General features: G+C 34.2%; 1 protein-coding gene across 2 annotated transcripts in view; it reads right to left on the bottom strand.

Annotated features, from left to right (window-relative positions):
* Positions 1-5,274: 5,274 nt before the first annotated feature.
* LOC149784851 (serine/threonine-protein kinase tricornered-like) overlaps positions 5,275-20,618 on the bottom strand; it is a 163,849-nt gene continuing 148,505 nt past the window's right edge. For both annotated transcript variants that reach the window (XM_089978419.1, XM_089978420.1), the window contains exon 14: positions 5,275-19,674. In XM_089978419.1, the coding sequence (XP_089834545.1) occupies positions 19,562-19,674 (113 nt within the window). In that variant the 3' untranslated portion in view covers positions 5,275-19,561. The remainder of the gene's footprint in view (positions 19,675-20,618) is intronic.

The following is a 20,618-nucleotide window of genomic DNA, read 5'->3' as shown; positions in this document are numbered from 1 at the left end:
ATATCTTATGCTACATACCGGGTAATGCAATTTAGTTTATTTTCAACTGTGACCACATTAAAACAAAAACAAAATTTTATACAATTATAAAGATGTTGCAGACATATTTATTAGTGTTTTGAACACTTTAAAAGTGATCCAGCTGTACCAATATCTTGTTCTTTGATTTTTCATATAGGTGCTTCTTAGCACAGGCCTAATTTATTTTCTGATGAACATTAATTGTACACTGTCTCACCATTAGCAATCTACACAGATATCCCCAATGCAAAAATGAAAAGCAATGGCATTGATTAGGGATAATAGAATGAGTATTACAGTGGACACTGCTAGGTACTGGTCAATGCAACAAAAATTCATGGTTCAGTCTGTTAACTCCCACATGTTAACAATGGTTTATGTGTTGATCTAATAAAGAAATGTTCAAATTCCAGAACATGAAAGTCCATTCTATAGAGCCCAACTGCCTAATCCCTATCACAATACATATATGTGATGTGATTTCGGATTTTCAATGTAGCTTTAACACTTTTTCAGTCATATCGCTACGATGTCTGCAATGTGGCAGTTTATAGTGATGGATAGCACTGGGGCAGACATGTAGCATGATGTCCCACCCAGTCACATTATTCCGACACCAGGCCAACCAGTCCTAACACTAACCTCTTAATGCTAAACACCCAGCGAGGCAGCTGTTAGTACCATTTTTGTAAGTCTTTGGTATGACTCGGATGGATATGGAACCCATGACCTCCTGCATCCAAGGTGGACACTCTAACCACTAGGCCACCAGAGCGGTACACACACAGTACATATAATTATTTTTACTAAATGCAGATAATCCCATACATGGAATGAGAAAAAAATGTCTTTCTGTGTATTAAATAACAGTAACAGCATACTGCATTGTTTACCAAACATATGACACATGTATATATACTGTATGCCCTTTTCACTACCTTTTTCCTACTACTGGCCTTGACCTTTGTATGATATGATGTAGACTGGGATAAAGTTTCATCAGCATATCTGCATTGGTTAAAGTGACTGATTAGATAAGGAAATGGGGTAGACATGCATCATGCCTTGATATGTCCTTGACATTGAGTCTAATTGCATACAGCTGAATGGTGGAGACACTCAGAATATATAACAGACTGAAGTTTAATTAAAATATCTTCATTAGTTAAAATGTATCTTTGGTTTGTATTTTCCCTTGCTGTGACCTTGATTTTGAGACAGGGGCCATGTTTAAGGTCAAGCCATGATATATTATTATTGGTCAAATTTTCATTCAGATATCTTCAATGGGTGAAAACTTGTACTTTGGAAGGACACATTTCACAAAATTCCATTTTCACTGCTGCAACCATGACCTTAAGGCAAAGTGCATAACTGTGCAACACACCAGTTATACAAGATATATATCTGGCAGATTTTCAGGGGTTTCAAAATATGTTATCCAGACAAGGTCACAGAATTACATTTTCCTGTTCCATATTCTTGACCTTGAAGCTGTGTGGGGTGGGAAGAGATATACAACACATTTATTCTTCTTATTCTTATTATTAATAAAGCTTAAGCTATATATATATATATATATATATATATATATATATATATATATATATATATATATATATATAGCTAAAGCTTTATTAAATGATGTTAAATGATACATACAAATATTATACTCCAAACATGGTTACTCATTGCAGAATTACATTTTCACTTGTGACATGGAGGTAATGGCTATGGTATGTGACACATACATAATTGGTAAAAGCTTAATTCAAATATTTTAAGTAGTTTAAAAGTTGTCCTCCAGACAAGGAGTCAAAGAATCACATTTTCCCTTGCTGTGACCTTGAGGTGTGTGTGTGATTAGGATTTTTAAAGTAGCTTTAAAAAATCTTCAGTCATATCGCTATGATGTCTGCAGTGTGGCAGTTTATAGTGATGTTTAGCACTGGGGCATCATGCTGCAGACATGTAGCATCATGTCCCACTTTATAAGTCTTTGGTATGACTTGGCCAAGGTTCAAACCGACAACCTCCCACTTCCAAGGCGGACGCTCTAACCACTAGGCCACTGGAGCAGTCAGCTAAGGTATGCAACACATCTATTCCTAATATAGTGGTATAATTGGCTGCAGGTCTACTACAATATTTTCTCTAGCCTGTGGTTCAGAAGTTATAATCTGATGCAAATAGATTTTCCATAGCCATGACCTTGACCTTGAAGCAGAGTCTGGCGATGGCAGGATAACAGCACAATATGGTTTGAATATATATTAAGGGTTATCAATAGATGCATACCCTAGGGACCTAAATGTGACCCTTTTCCCATGCACAGAAATTCCAGCCTATGCCTTTTTTATGGTTTGCATAGATTTGGTCTGGAGCATCACTCTTAATTACCTTTCATTCACCTCCAACCTAAATTACTACTAAGTGTCCATAAGAAATGTACTGTATGAGACAATGATTGAGATCGTATGTTTACATTGTATCGGCCAACAATATCCCACATATTTAATTAAATCTGGACAGGGCAGAGCTAACAGGTCACTGTTGTCATGCTGAGTTGTGAATAAGTGAATTGTGGTTAGATTGTTGCAAATTATCTTTGACAATTATGATAGCTAGCGGAAGAGCGAAACACTTGTGACCTTAACGGATTAACTTTTGATCCATTATCAGCATTTGTCGATTGCGCCTCAAATTTTAATCACTTATGAAACTGTGGAACAAAAGGCAGCTTCCGAACTTCAAGCCAGTTGTCAAAGTGGACAAACTTTTTGTTTTATTTGCAATTATTTTGCTTCATTTGCTAAAATGTTTAAAATCTCTAGTTTTGAATAATGTATCATTCAGTAAAAATTTACTGACATTATGCTCAGTGAATGCAAAGAAGTATATTTTCTTTTCAGTCTCAGAAACAACCTCACTCTTGGACTCCATAGAAACAAGCTTTGACTCAACTGAGAAGAGAAGGAGAGTAAATCTCCTGAATAATCGCTAGTAATTTCCCGTACTTAAAGTGCAAGTATCATAAGATTCTGAAAATTTCAGCAATATCTCGCTGCCATCATTAGCAACTAATGTTGATCACATGACTTATAATGGTCATGTGAAACAATGAAGGCAGTGAGATATTGCCAAAAAATTTGAAATCTTCAGATACTTATGCTCCAAGTATGGGAAATTACTAATGATCATGAATTATCTTAAGCAAGGAAGCAACTTTTCAGTTAAATATAATAAAGTTGTTAGAAAATATAAAGAATGGGAGAGTACCTTTCCATGCTGAAAAATGTTTTAAAACATGGAAATGGCTTGACACTATATTAGTTGTGTAAGGACTCGGGGGGGAAAATCAAGTCCATTTGCCACTGAGGTCAGTTTCTGTCTTCATAAAGGTGCCCTAAACTTTGATGCAGAAATGGAAGAAATTATTAACTGAATTGTGCTGATTTCTGAATATACAAAAAGTCACCAGCTGTGATGGTCATCCTTGACATTTGATGAATATGTAACTGTCATAGATGTGTGGGTATATTTTTGCATTTAAAATGATTCGAGGTATTAAAAACAATGTGCTGAAATTTAAAAAAATATAAGTACAACAGTATTTCTCTGTTTTAATATACTAAAATACAGTTGTACATAATGAGCTCATGACTGTCAAAACAAATTACTTGAGATTTCAGTTTTGACTCGAGATATTTTCATTTTGACTCTCTAGATTTTGGGGCAAGGGTCAAACGATTCCAGTTTTAAAATCTATGGAAAAATCTGAAAGCACCATATCATTATGACCAGCCATCTTGGTGAAGTACATGTAGCCATAACAAGGCTGTCAAGATTGCCATTGTGGTAGCCCTACTGGAAGTCTGATCAACATGATTTTCATTGCAAAAACTAGACATCCTAAGTTTTTTCAGTGAAAACCCAGTGATGATGTGACCATTCAGTCAGGAGTAGTGATATTAAGAGTTTCAAGATGTCAGTGGATGTCACACAGCATCATTTTCGTTAAGGATCCAATAGAAATTATAAGAAATCTTTAGTAGAAATCCCATGTTCATACAACTATCCATTTAAAAGGAGTAGAAAACAATTTTTTTTAGATGGCAGCTGTGGTAGCCATATTGGATGTGCAAGCAGAGGCAGCCATATTTGACATCTGATCAACAACATTTTCATTTAAGACCAAGAAGACTTCAAATGGAGTAGCAATAACAAGATTTTCAAGATGGCTGAAATTGTGGACATATTGGATGTCAGATCAGCACCATTTTCATTTTTAAAAAACCCAGACATCACAAGAAGTCTTAATGAAAACCCAATGTTGATATGACCATTCATTCAGGAGTAGTGATAACAAACATTTGAAGAGGGTGCTGTGGCAGCCATATTGGACATCTCATCAGCACAAACTAAACATCACAAGTCTTCTAGTGAAGACTCGTGTGAACATGACCTCCATTTAAGAGTAGCAATAACAAGATTTTCAAGATGGCTGACACAGTGGGAATAGTTGACACAAAATTACCACCATTTTCATTTAGAACCAACTAGGCATCATAAGAAGTCTTTTAGTAAAAAACCCATGTAGATAGGACCTTTCATTCAGGTGGAGCAGAAATAGAGATTTTCAAGCTGGCCACTGGCTGTCATATTGGATACCCACCATTTTAATTTAGGACCAACTAAGTCACTGGAAGTACATGTGTGTAAATTTTCATGGCAAATCTCTCTAGGCATCGCAATAGATGACAAACATGCTAATGGATGACAAACAACAGAACATCCCATAAGCTCTTCTGGTCAATGGCAAGTGGACATGAAAACTCTCCCGAAATGCTGCCTTCATGATTCAGCAAATCTTCCAGATTTTCTTCCTTAATTTGTAATTGTGACACATTTTAACCTTATTGTTACATATCCTCCAATTGTCCTAATACAATTGTTCAGACCTCTTTCCTACAGACTGGCTATTAACTCATCACTTTAGATAAAAATAGTGAAATTTTATCCACAGTATTTCTTACATGATCAGCCAGGCATTGTCTGGTTCTGGCAAATCATCAATGATCCTTGTTATTATTTTATAATTTTCAAAACATTCAGATAAACTGTGCAGATAACTGGAGTCTTGCTACCTATGCAAGCAAGGGAAGAGTCACAGAAACTATTTTTTTACCACAAAGTCTCAACTTGCATGTTTTTTTAAATTATATTCAATAAATGGAAGAAAAACAAAACAAATTCATGATCAAAAATATTTTACTTGTGTACCAAGGATAGAGCAAAGGACAAAGCAATTACTTAAAATATCACAGTGGTGAACATAACTGTACTATTTTTCTACGCTTGAGAATGCTTGTCGTGTTCTCATAGTCTCCGTAACATCATCTGTAAATTATGTAGATGACATAAAAACATAATGAGTGATATTCTTGAATCTGGAATGATTTGGTTAACATAATGGTATCCCATTAAAATAAAAAAATTATAAATCATCAAAAGCATGACACCCTACAACTGCTTTATGTGATGAAATCTTTCCAACTTTTTCAGGATTTCAATAATGTATGTTGCAATCCATTTTGGTTGACCCTTCAAGTTTCTCTCAACCTGGCCCAGCTTTCACAAAGCTTCTAAGCTTCAGTATCTACATAACAGTTTTTAAAATCTCTATAGAATCTTTACTTAACAAAAACTACAAGTCAATTTCTTGATTAAGATTTTTAAAAAATAACCAGCATGGTTTGAAACAAAGGGTTAATGCAATAATCTCACACTATGTTACAAACTAGAGCTATTAGCTATGGGTGAATTGCAAAGGCTAGCTTTCCACATGTTGCTCCAAAGACCTTAAACAGAACTTGTTTTGGGAAATCAAATTTGCGGGGAAAAATGGGCATTCAGGGCTTCTAAATTATGGCACAGAATGCTTGAAATCAAGGTATTGTTAAATACAAGCAATATCCCATGTAAAGACAAAGATACAAGTTCATCAACATGGGCCATAACTCTGTCCAAACCAGACAAGATGAGACTCACAGATTTATGAAATCTTTTCATCAAATTGATTCAAAATAAGTTGCATAATTACTCATCATTGCTGATTTCATGCCAAAGAATAAGATGATTAACAAGTACCATGACTCCATCCAAAATAGTATATAAGACATAACCCACATGACACATGTACATCAATGTTCTTACTAATTTAGTCAGAACAAGTTCAATGGTTCATGAAATATGCTGATTTCAAGCAGCATTAAAAATATCTTAGACCGGAAACAATTCTGTCAATAATGGCATACACAAGACTAACCCAATATAAGACAACAGGCAAGTCTATAAAAAAAACTTTCATACCAAATTACATTGGAGTGTGCTGAAAAGTTTTGGGCTGTACCATACTGAATCATTAAACAAACAAGAGATTCCATTGTTTTTTAAATTTAGTTATCATCTCGGCACTTTCATGAAATGCTGACAATACTTACTAATTGATTTTGAGCAAGGGGAGCAGGTCACATGTTAAACTATGATGTCATCCAAATCTACTAGGAGCTGCAGTACCTTAGTTGTTAGTGCACTGGGCTTGTGACTGAAACAGAGTTGACAAGACAAAACCCATCAAGCTGTTGTCATTATAAGAGATATCCCATATGAAGTTAATTTTAAAAGACCTTAACTCGATCCAAAATTAGATTGACGAGACAAAGCCATAAGAGGCAAGAGGTTTGCACCACAGTGCATCAGAATATGTGGAATAGTTCTTGATCTGTGCCAGTTACAAACAATATCCCATGTGGAGCTAATTGTTTATGATCATAACTCAATCCAAAATGGAGCTGATCTTTGCTACTTGCAACCAATATCCCATGTCAAATTAATTATCAAGGGCCATAACTCAATCCAAAATGAAGCTGATCTTTGCTACTTGCAACCAATATCCCACGTCAAATTAATTATCAAGGGCCATAACTCAATCCAAAATGGAGCTGATCTTTGCTATTTGCAACCAATATCCCATGTCAAATTAATTATAAAGGGCCATAACTCCATCCAAAAATAGAACTGATAAGACCATATACATAACTTGTATGTCTATGAGACTGTGCACACAGTAATTTGTATCAAAATATGCTGAATGGTTCCTGAGCTATGCTGTTTATAAGGATGTAACTTATAAAAGTGATCAAGAATGGACAATAACTACATCAACACTGGACCTGAAAGGGTGAAACCTTTAAATGATGCATCTAAGTGTCATAGGCAATTCATCAACCAAATGGTTTCCAGTTATGTGTAAAGGTTGCAGAGTTTTGGCAACTTGTCTACCAAATTTGGCAATTCACCTACCAAATGACATCCAATTATTTGTAAAGGTTGCAGAATTTTGGCAATTTACATACCACATGACATCCAATTATGTGCAAGGGTTGCAGAGATTTGGCAATTCACCTCCCACATGATATCCAATTATGTGTAAGAGTTGCAGAGATTTGGCAATTCACCTAATAAATGGCATCCAATTATGTGTAAGGGTTTCAACAATTTGGCAATTCACCTGCACAAATGGCATCCAATTATGTGTAAGGGTTTCAGAGATTTGGCAGTTCACCAACAAAGGGTTCCTGAGATTGGATAGTTAGAAGAAGTCTGAATGGAAGACAGCTGAAAAAAGTGATTACTCTGGGGATCATGCATCTCAATGCATGGCCCTAGTAACTAGGTCATGTGATAGTAATTAGGTCATGTGATAGTAATTAGTATCAAATTTGAGTTTAAGAATGTACACAAAGTTTGAGAAGCTGTATGCAAGATGGGCAAGATCATCCAGTTTCTCAAATGAATAACATAAACTTAACAACAGAAATTAATGTTGGAAGTAGGCTGATCTACAAAGTCAAAGAAAAAAAGAACACATCAAAATATGAAAATCTGATATACTGCATGTACTCAATTATAAGTCAAGTCAAACTGCAAGCAACAAAGATCCAGATCCACCATAGCATAATGTGCCTGCACATCAGGGTCTATGTTGTTTGTTTTACTGACTACTCCTAACAAACTGCAGAGAACCAGATCTGCCCACACACAATGTGCAAGGCAGATCGGGGGCTGTTCATTTTGCAGTTAGACTTATCTTATAATCAAGTTTAGATGGTATGGAAAATTAAATTACACATGAAAATCAAAAACCACCTTGACGGATGATACCTCTTTCAAATACCACATTTAAGGGTTGGAAAGTATTACACTCTGATCAACAAGGGTGATAAATTAAGAATAATGTTTCATATTCATAAAACTTGTGAACTTTGCCTCTGGAAAGATCTTTCAACTTGATTTTAGTGCACTATTGCCAGAACATGGCACATTTAACACGTATATGTGCCAATTAACATACATAGAGAAAGTAATCTCTGTAATGTGTTTATCAGAATACTAACTTTATTCACCAATGTAAAACGCACATCCAATTTTAAACAGCATGGATCCAGATCTGCCATCTCATAATCTGGTGACATGAAGGTCTGCAATGTTCCAATTAATTCATAATCAAAACAAAGAACATAGATTCACTGCCACCATTATGTAGATCCCAGTCTATGCTGTTCACTGGTGGATAAATGACACATGGGTGAATACTGTAATTTGAACACTTATATTTTAATATGCATTTTTTTCTTGATTATTTCAATATGTATAGTGTTTCAAAATAATGTTTTTACAACAGGCATAAACAGAGGTAATTAATTCTACTTCCTAATCAAAAGCTTAGTAAACAATTCAATTTTGTCTGTTGGATAAATTGACATGAATTTAATGGATTATGGAACTTAATAAAACACCAACTAATATTACAAAACAACTGGACATTGAGTATACACCAAAGGCTTATGAAATACAAATCACATTGGATGAAAAATCACACATGAAAAATGATATGTAATGTTTTTCCATTTCTCTCTCTCTCTTTTTCTCTCTCCCCTTCATATTCATTGAAAACAAAAATACAAACAGTAATTGTCCAACATTTTTTCAAAACAAAAAAAAAACAAACATGAGATGTTATATTCTGATGGAAAAACTTAATGTTCCCAAGCATTAACTTTTACTTACAAAAGTGACATAAAAACTTAAGCAACCTTTATTATTTAAGCCATGTTTCACTACAAAAAGTACAACTCGATAAACACAAATTTTTAAGTTAATTAGATTTCTAATGGTTTACAATTTAATGTAGACCAGTTTAAATTTATCCTCCCTACAGTTTAACTAAAATTATTTTCATACTTATTGCTTACTTTTTCATGTAGTTCAAGTGAAGCCTGCCTTACTGGACACATCTATATACAAGCAGCCTACTCATTAAGGACAATTCTGACCCCTTTTTCTTAAGTTTACTTTCATATTTCACCTGTATATGCACCTGAAAAGTATGCATTTTTTAGGTCCTGTGAGTGTCCCTCCATTATACATGGGTTTCAGTGCGTATTTATAAATATGTGTTCTTCTTATCTGTCTACCTGCTCATGTATCTGCAGCCTTCAGAAATGTGTCAAGGTCAAATACTGTTGGGACAAAACAATGGTGTCATGTTAGGGAGGTGGATAGTGTACAGAACATTGTTAAAAGTTTTTCTTCATGGAGTTTTCAAGGACTTCCAAACGTTTTCATAGAGTATTTTGTCTTATGGGAATTCAACTTTGTTAAATACTAGTGTCATTTGATCAATCTAATTCTATCCAGTTTTATTTATTTATTCATTATTTTGGGAAAATATGTAATTAACAAAAACTTTCAACTTACAAATTGGCATTTTATTCGGTTTTAACCATCTTTATTGCTTTTAATAAAATCACTGTATTTTACCAAAATGCAAGGAGTGTTTCCACAAAAAAATTCAATCACTTTTAAAGTAAGCCCCTCCCCCCAAAAAAACATTCCAGGAATTTGTCAAGGTTGTACAAACTATGCAGAAATTTCATCAGGGTTAGAATGACTTTAGAGAGACAAAAATTAAGAATATGTGGCCATGCTGCCAAGGAATTACAGCCCTAAAGGCCAAATTAGGCAAGTTTCACTAATTTTAATAGACAAATGAAACAAAGAATTATACTTCTGTATTTTTTCCGATGAACAAAGGTAAAGCTTCTTGTATTGCAACTATTTTTAGCACACGAGATCAAAAAAGTAAGATAATAAATTAATGTTAATAATTGATATGGCAAACCTTTCGATACAAATGGCACATGCCTGTACTAGACGTTATGATATGAAAATGTACACATGAACTATCCAATATTTACAATTTCAATATATTTGGAACAAGTCCATCAAAGGGACTAAAGCTCTACTAGGTGAAAATATATTCAGGAATTCAAGACACGACCACTTTTTCCTATTAAATGCTGAGTATTGAAATGATCCCTTATATTCTTCACAAATTAGCTGCTGTGGTGGACAGACTGGATTTCAAATTAGCACCATTTTCATACACTACCAAAAAGACATCATTAGAAATTGCATGTCAATATGACCATCCATCCATTGCAACAGCACTGTCTTAAAGATGGCTGCAGTGACAGCCATCTTGATGTGCAAGTGGCACTATTTTCATATAGCACCACCTAGACATCATAAGAAGACTTTCGGTGAAAGCACAATGTCGATATGACCAGCCATCTTGAAGCAGTAGAATTACTAGGATTTTCAGATGGCCACTGCAGTCACCATATTAGACATCAGACAGGAACCATTGTCCCTGAGGGCCAACTAAACTTCACAAAAGTTTTCTGGTGAACATCCATGTTGATATGACCATGAATTCATGATTCACAATAAAGGATTTTCAAGATGGCCATTGTAGCAACCATATCAAACACTAGATTGGCAGCCCATTAATTTAGGACCAACCAGACATTACAAGAAGTCTTGTGGGGAAAACCTCATGTCAGTATGACTTGCCATTCAGGAGTAGCGATAATGATTTTCAAGATGGCTGCTATGTGGCCATATTAGACATCAGATCTGCACGAGCTTTAGTACGCACCAACTAGACATCACAAGAAGCTTTTTTTTAGTGAAAAATCTGTTTATCCATTCAGGAGTAATAGTGACAGTAAGATTTTCAAGATGGCTCCTGTGGTGGCCATATTGGTTATTCAAGTGGCTCCATTTCCATAAAACCAACTAGACTATGGTATGAATGTGTATATGAAGTTTCATGGTAATCCTCAAAGTAGTTTAGGAGTATTGATAACGGTTGTATTGATGATGACTACAAGAACATCCCATACGCTCTTCGGGTTTATGACCAGTACTGTGAAACTGACTTTACTGATTTATTGCTTTGGTTTTTACTAATACACTTTCAATTATTATCCCTCTTTTCAATATCATGTCTACTTTGCATTGTTAGATTAGCAAAAGCACTGAGGCAATAAAAATCTCCAAGTCCTTATAAAGCCATTTACTTACTATTTGATAAACCATTTCTTCAAAATGAACATTAGTTAGCATTGTTCAGATAAATTTAGCAATTTTTTTCACTACAAGCTATCTTTAATCCTTGGAAAAAAAAGCTGGCCTAATTAAACCAAAGAAATAAATGCAAAAAGAATATAAAATATTTAAGCTAATAACTTGATTTTTCCTTGAAGTGGAGAATCATTGTCTGATGTGATGTCTTATTCTCATTCCAGTCAAAGTTACTTACTAAAATAATCAAATTCACTTACTAAAATAATCAAATTCACTTACTAAAATAATCAAATTTACTTACTAAATAATCAAATTTACTATATTTACTGTTGTTTAACATACAGAGAAACTACAAACTGTGTAATCCTTGTTCATCCAGTGCACAATGAGCCAGCAAATCATGGTTTATACTGTTTGTTCAATTTTCATGCCTTGTATTTCTCAGGCAAACAGCAAAAACCCTGATGTACTGCCCCACTCTGTGACAACAGATCTGTGTGTATCAACTTTCAAAGTTTGGTGTGCTATGTATAGCCAAATTATGTATATTATCACTCATAATTCAAGTTCATATTTTAAATACTACATTTCTTATCAATAGCAAGTCTGCATTATAAAATGAACTCATTCTCTAGTTCCAAGGTTGAGATTACTAAAGTACAAGTAAATATCACATGACCTAACTCCAGGACAAGTTCTGAAAAGCCAAGCTGACCCAATTTATGTTTAGTCAGTGTTAGAACAGCGGATCTGTTCACTGATAGCGATCTTGAAATGCCAAGATAATTCATTCATGCCTCATTGCATTCTCTCTAATGCATAGAATTCTATATAATAGAATTATTTTGTAGAATTAGGCATTCTCAGTAGTACTATCAGTCTTGGAAGAGTTGATTGATTCATTTAAAGATTATCTTTATATATCATAGCTTTATGGAATTACTGTGAATTCATTTAAAGACATTTTGGGATGATAAAAGCGATTCTTCTACATTGCTGAAACATCATTACAATGCAGGAGATCATTTGGAATACCTTTGGAACTCATTTGGATTACTCAAGATTTTTGGAATTGATAGAAGATTTAGGACTTTATGAAACCATTCATTATACTTACGTTATTTTTAATCCTTTCATATTGTATATTAGGGAAATAAATTATATTTTTCAATTATGCATGACTTGTTGGTTTTGCTCTTTTTTGTTAATTGTTTTAAATTCATAGATTCATGACACATGTGAATTGTACGTAATTACATTATGCCAGTAACATGTGTTTTAGCTAACCTAGCAGGGCATTACCAGACATGCCAAAACCAAGCAGGGCATTACCAGACATGCCAAAACCTTGCATGGCATTACCATACATGCCAAAACCTAGCATGGCATTACCATACATACCAAAACCTAGCATGGCATTACCATACATGCCAAAACCTAGCAAGGCATATATGCCAAAACTGAGCAGGGCATTACCAGATATGCCAAAACTGAGCAGGGCATTACCAGACATGCCAAAACCTAGCAGGGCATTACCATATATGCCAAAACTGAGCAGGGCATTACCAGACATGCTAAAACCTGAGTGTCTATTTAAATATACAACATTCATGCTACACAACAGGAATACAGTCACCAAAAAATCACAAATGGATCAAAAGATAATATTTGCTGAGAAAGTGATATTTACATGGTAATAAAAATGAGTTCATATTTTCAGGTTGGTGAGCGAAATTATTTCACTATTAAGTAATCTCTTAATTGTTAATAGGTTTACAAAATGAAGTCAGTAAATAAGAATGGTATGGTGTATTTAAGGACTTATTCATTCTGCTTGCATTTGATATAAACTTCATTTTAAAACAAACAGAAATGAACCAACTTTAAAAACAATCCACTTTACAGTATGTTTCAGACCAAATTATCAAATCAATACAAGACTAAATACCTAATGACACTTTTACCTTGATAAAATTTCCAGGCAAAAATATCAATCAGCAGCGTGAGTGATAGAATTGAAGAAAAAATGCAGGTTTTGCAGCCACGATTCATGGTTAAACCCCAGAAGTTCTTTTCTCTCCATTTAACTTTTACAACACAGTAAAAAAAATCGAAGAATATGTGCAAATCTAACAATAATGTATCACCCCTTTTGTGATTAAATGTGACTTGTGATTTAAATTTAATTGCATTTACTGATACCACATGGTTTGCGTATCCCAATTTATCAAGTTGCTTATACACATTTATGTCATATGAAAGTGAAGCAATTAAGATATCTTATAAAGCAGGTGTTGATAACATGCTTAAACAATGAGTATTTATTCAAGAGTTTAATTTGTTAATGGAACCGATTTTTAGTATGGAATATAACAATGTAGTTGTCTTCCTGATATACATTTGAACAGCAGGAAAATGAACAATTTATCAAATATGTTATTATTTCTACCTTTCTTCATTATGGCTGATCTTGATTTAAATTATTTAAAAGTAGGGTGAAATTTTTTTTGAGTGGAGCTTGGATTTTAGAAACTTTATCCAATCATAATTATTCCAGAATTTCATGATTATCTCCCCTTCAATGCTGGAATGTATTAGCTAATTACCATACCCAAACAACTTGAACTGTATTTAATTCCTCAAAATGTACACCTCAACAAGCAATGCTTGAGCTGTTTAGGTCGACAAAATTTTGTTTATGTCAAAGTGGATATAAATGGCCATGAAGAATAGGGGCCTACTGTACCTTAGGTACTGTTTCTACAATCGCAGGTACTGTTTCTACAGGTAAATAACTTACTTCTGTAACATAAATCTGAATCTTCTATTGTTGGTCTCTTTGAAATTCATTCCACAATAGACATCTCAATATGAGAATGTTCAATTCAAATTTAATGGATTTTTCCAAAGAACAAAAACAGAAAATAAAGCTCAAAGAGCCAAATCAAAAATACCATCTATACTCTCTTTAAAGTCAAGTCCAGCTGCCAAATGCACAGAACCAGATCTGCTGTTGCATGATGTGCTGGCAGGTCTGAGTCTATGAATAGTCTGGCTCTGGTCAAGTATGAATTGTGTTTCGCCTCAAATCTTCAAAAATATTTACTTCGCACATTTACCACCTGGCACATTTACCACCTAGCTGGGATTATTTAATCCCTTTAAACCTTACAAATTTCAAACCAAACTTTGTTCTGTGTCCATGAACTTTTTAATTCAGAAAAATAAAGCTGTAAATGGCAAGTGTACTGTTAAAGAAATGCTATTTTTAATTTTAGTAGATGGAGTAGGCTAATGAACATTGTAAGATACATGGTGTATAAAATGCAATGAGTGACACGGATGGTCACACAGGAAAATATAAAAGTCTGTACATCTATACTGTACACAACATGCAAGATAGCATTATCTGGTAAAAATAAAATAATAGGGATGAAACCCACAATGAAAAAATTACCAGAATCATAAAACTGTAATGCAAGTAAAATATATACATGTATCATTTTTTGTTGTCAATTACATGCCACACATTCCTAAAATTATGTAGTGTGAATGAAGATGTTTGTGTGTGTGTGTGTGAGTGATTTGGGTTCTTAATGTAGCTTTAACAATTTTTCAGTCATATCACTACGATGTCTGCAGTGTGGCAGTTTATAGTGTTGTCTATCTAGCAACGGGACATCATGCTGCAGACATGTAGCATGATGTCCCACCCAGTCACATTATTCTGACACTAGGCCGACCAGTCCTAACACTAACCTCTTAATGCTGAGCGCCAAGCGAGGCAGCTGTTAGTACCATTTTTATAAGTCTTTGGTATTACTTGGCTGGGGATCAAACCCACGACCTTCCACATCCAAGGCAGATGCTCTAACCACTAGGCCACCGGAGTGGTTGATAAAGGGATACAAAAGTACAGTAAAATGAATTCTCTAAATCACAAGTATGTCATTCTGTAAATCATAAATATGTTGATAACAAGATTAAAGATCATTTTTCTATTATATCTAAATGTAATGCAGTATGAACACAAGTGTCTTTATCATAGAAGTAAGTTCATTTCTTATTTAGATGGCATTTAGCCTGCCGGGAAACATTTAAAAAGATTAAGTAATGTAGACATTATTAGTATTGCTATTATTATCGATCTTGATGCAAATACAATACAAATGATTCCAGAATACAAGTGTATATGTAAGATAAATATATAAATCATTATTTCAAAAATTGCTTTAAAATCTAATTAAATTTCTTATTTTTAAAATTATCACAAAACTATCAGCAATTATTTTACATTTCTATCTTTATTTGCATTCATCACTGATCTGGTAACAAACTATCATTGTCATCTGAATACTTTAATTATTACTTTTTCTGTATACATGTATATATTTTCTGTCTCCAATAATAATAATATTATTAATAATAATAATAATATCTATTTTAATTGCTCTTTTAAATGTAGCCAAAGCACCAACATTTGAATGATACTTGAACGTGAATTTTACAAAAATATAAAGCAATTTTTAGTCAGATGGCATTATTTTGGAATGTGTGTCATGTAATGGAAAAATATGATAAAGTCTATATTCTACTTACATTACATTTTTATGGTTCAGCTAACTTTTTCACTGTGGATTTATACCCTTTATTTTAATTTTACTGGTTATGGCAGTTTGTTATATTGCACACTATATACAGTATAGATGTATAGACCTTTATATTTACTTGTGCCGGCATTATGTCATAGCACGCATCTTATAATATCTATTAGGCTTCTCCATCTACTAAAAATAGCATTTCTTTAACAATGCAATCATTTTTGTTAACTTTATTTTACCAAATTTAGAAAGTTTAAGCAAACAGAACAAGATCTGGTTAGAAATTTGTGAGAATTTAAGGGATTAAATCATCCTCAGTTTGAATGTAATTGTGCCAGGTAAAAACTTAGAAATACCAGACATGGGGTACAATTCACTGAGTCAGACCACATACTGACTTGAATCATTAGAACATATTAGACTCGGATCTTCCAGCACATTACTGCAATGGCAGATCAGTTCTATGCAACTGGACTTGACATATATTCAAGTACATATGATCAACAATAAGAAACAAAATCCGTCAATTACGCAGTCAAGTTATAATTTCCTCCAAATAATTCAATTTAATTTCTCTTCTGCATATTTACTTAATACAGTTTACTTAACTCATTAAGCCCTGGAGGTTTTTGTCGTTTTCGCCTGAAATGCAAATAGGAAACACATTTTGGGGGCTATTTCTGAATACATCCTAATACATTGACTTCCAACAGATTTTCCATTAGCCTAATGCCTAGTTGTGTTAGAAACATCATTTTCCATTTGCTATTTTGCTCACACATGAGTAGAAGGGTAAAAGTTGGAGTTCTTTTTTTTTTTTTTTGCTTAACAGACCCATCGTTTTCGTATTGAGACCTCTCTTTATTCCAAATGCCCACCTTATCCTACTTTTTGCAAAGGTTCACCTGTCTATGCACAGTTCAGACCAGTCTGCCTTAGATCTGAGGCCAAAAGTCTAAAATCCGGACACAAAATCGGATTCCACCCACAAGCAAATTTTGGGTGAAAACAAAAAAATGGGTCCAAAAAATTAGTTTTTTTCTCTTTATTTTATAGTGCAACTGGAATGTCCAGATTATTTGGTATCATTGTAGAGCTATATCTGTCTGCTTTTTTGTAATACCACCCACTTTGGTGTATCTTAAATGACCTTGATGCTGCTGAGTTCAAAAGTAGGGTACAGCCTCATCACGCTTACAGGCAGGATTGGCGCTGAATGAGTTAACAAACTTAGTACCAATCCACATCCATTTTCTCATGTGGTAAAAAAGTTCAGTAAATGTAAATAATGATGACTTTCTAATCTGCAAAACAAAATCACAGTTTATTAATTTCCAGCTCTTACCTAAATCTTTCAAGACAGTTTGTGAGACAACAAAAAAACTTTTTTTTTTACAAGAAAATATCTCTTCTAAACCCCAACAATGAAACCATCTTCATAACTATATTTATATGTCTTTGCCAAGAAAAGCCATCACACATTAGTCTGAATTCACAGAATTCACTGTTATTATTACAGAAATTATGGAAATTAATGTCAAGGTTCGATGGACTGAAATATACAAAGCCCCATAACGTAGACAACAATGGAAGTACTATATGACAAAAATAGTGATAACAAATTGTGTAATGTGGAGATACAAGATTCCCTCATCACTCTCCTGTCAAAAAAGAATTTTCCCAGAACTAAAGATGAAACTAATTCTTCCTTTTAACAGCCAAGTTTAACCATCTCAGATATTCTTGAGTGATAAAATTTTTAATTTAACCACTGTGGCAGCCATGTTGGATACAAGATTGGCACCATTTTCATCTAGGACAAACTAGACACCATTATGAGACATTTGGTGAAAAACCCCATTAACGTGATTATTCCATTCTGGAGAATTAATAGCAAATTTTCAACATGTTTGCCATACAATCAGCTAGATCTTCATTTAGATGTCTAAGTGGAATCATATTCACCAGAACACAATAAACAACACAAGAAGTCACTTGGTGAAAACAACACACTGATATGACTTTCCCTTAAGAAAGCAATAAGATTTCCAATGTAGCAGCCATTGTGGACAAATCAATGGCACCATTTTCATTTAAGACCAACTAGACATCATAAGATGTCCTTTAGTGAAAATCCCATAATGATATAACCACCCATTCTTCCAGAGTAGTGACAAGATTTTCGTCATACAGCCATATTGTATGTCTCAGTGGCACCACATTTATTTACGACAGACATAGGCAACTTCCTCCAGGGCTCAGGTCAGAGAAGTGATTTGTAAAGCCCCATCCAATGATGTAACTTAATCAATAAAACCAGGTCATAGGCTAGATACAGCCCACAGGCCATATCATGCCCACCCTTGATTTAGGATCTACTAAACCTTGGGATGAATGTATGTGTAACGTTTCAAGTCAATCTTTCATGTAGTTTCATCAAAGTAGTGATAAAAAATTTGTGCTGACAGACCAACAGATGTTGGAAACAAATATCAAATGACAGACAACAGAAAACAGACTGCCATATATACTTGCAAACTGCACAGACCCAGATCTGCTGTCACATAATGCATCGGCAGATCTGGGTCTTTGCAGTTTGTCTAGAGTAATCTGTAGAACAAACAACATAGATCCTGATCTGCAGGTGCATTATGCCTCAGCAGATCAGGATCTTTGTTGGTTTTCAGTTTAACTTGACTTATAAGCAAGTATTTTATAGGTATTCCACAAGGCCTTCAGGTATTTTATAGGTATTCCACAAGGCCTTCAGGTATTTTATAGGTATTCCACAAGGCCTTCATGTATTTTATAGGTATTCCACAAGGCCTTCAGGTATTTTATAGGTATTCCACAAGGCCTTTAGGTATTTTATAGGTATTCCACAAGGCCTTCAGGACTATGAGCATATGATTGAATATTTTACAAGTAATCATCTTTAGTTTTGTCTTTGAATTAGCACTCTAAATTGCCAAATTCAAATGCAAAAATATAAATAATATACCTACTGACAAAGCTTTACCAGGTATGTAATCAAACGTTTGTGTCATGTGAACTGTTAGTTTCTATCTATAACTGTAGAAACTGTTTACTTTCAGCCCATTATTATTATTATTTTTATTATTATTATTGTTAATTACTTGTTCTATGAAGCTGCTGATTGCAAAAACTGTAACAATGTCTGGACATATACTTTTCAAAACATTTCTGTGGAGAAAAAAAATATGAAAGTAACAAGCCTTCCACAACAGTATAAATCATGTCCACAACAGTGTAAACCATGTTCTTTTTTCCCTTCCTGAAATTATACATATACATGGTGCTGGTTAACAATTTAATGAATTCCAACGTCTAACAATTCAATGTTAGTACATAAGTTTGAAGTGGAGCCTTAAAAATCTATCTGAAAAAATGCAAATGGCAGCTAGCAATTGATCTGTTGGTGGCTAGCTTTTCGGATGTGATGGTTTTGGTAGACCATCAAATCTTTTGTAGGTATAGTTGATAAACACCCAGTCTTTCTTGTACTGCTCCTCTTGGACTTGTTGAGATTGAGTTGCTGTAAATGAAAGAAAAATTTAAAAATTAATAAACAGCCAATTTCCACAAACTTTAAAAATCAAACAGTCCCCATCCCCTCAACATTTTCCAGACTGTTATAAATATCTAAATCCACCAAGTTACATCTTAAATTGTCACAATGCATGCATGGATTAACAAAAATACTCTGACACAGACTAGTATGAAAAGACCGAACTATCTTCGAAAATTAAGAAAGAATTCCCCATATACATCTCCCCTTCTCTCCTACGTGAGACAAATCCATGTTTTCAGTTCAAAATAATCTTGCCCAAGGGAAGACAGGACTCAATGAATATGGATGGGTTCATGCTACAGGTCGATTCAGGCTATTTAATCATCCCCATGCTTGTCATTTCACCCCAGCAGAGAGAAAAAGTGAAAAGGACCAACTTTTCTCAAGTTGTTCTTCACCTCAATTTCACCCACCCCTGTTTTAGATACTGGTTGCTTTGATATTCTAAATATCCTCTTGTGTCTTTCTTCTGTCCAGTGAGCAATGTAAATCGGATCAGACATAGTATTTTTTGCCTTTTTTATGAATTTCCATGTCCAGTAAATGATTACTCATTCCTGCATTTACATACTAATCTCAGGGCTTAAATTTAAGTCCCTGCATTTCTTCATACGTGGAGAAAATATCGACTTACAAAATCACTGGCATATTTCTGTCACCAGATACTTTTTTTAATATATAGTGTAAACCAGTTGTAAGCATGATACTTTTCAAATAAAAAACAACACATATCGCTGAACATATGTGACCATCCAGTGGCCTAAGTTGTTAGAGCATCTGCCATGGATGTAGAAGATCATGGGTTCAAACCCCAGGCGAGTCATACCAAAGACTTATAAAAATGGTGCTAACAGCTGCCTCGCTTGGCACTCAGCATTAAGAAATTAGTGTTGGAACTGGTTGGCTTT

The sequence above is a fragment of the Sinohyriopsis cumingii genome, chromosome 13, assembly GCF_028554795.1.
Source record: "Sinohyriopsis cumingii isolate HCF-2022 chromosome 13, ASM2855479v2, whole genome shotgun sequence".
Lineage (NCBI taxonomy): Eukaryota > Metazoa > Mollusca > Bivalvia > Unionida > Unionidae > Sinohyriopsis > Sinohyriopsis cumingii.
This window is presented reverse-complemented; position numbering and strand designations above follow the sequence as displayed.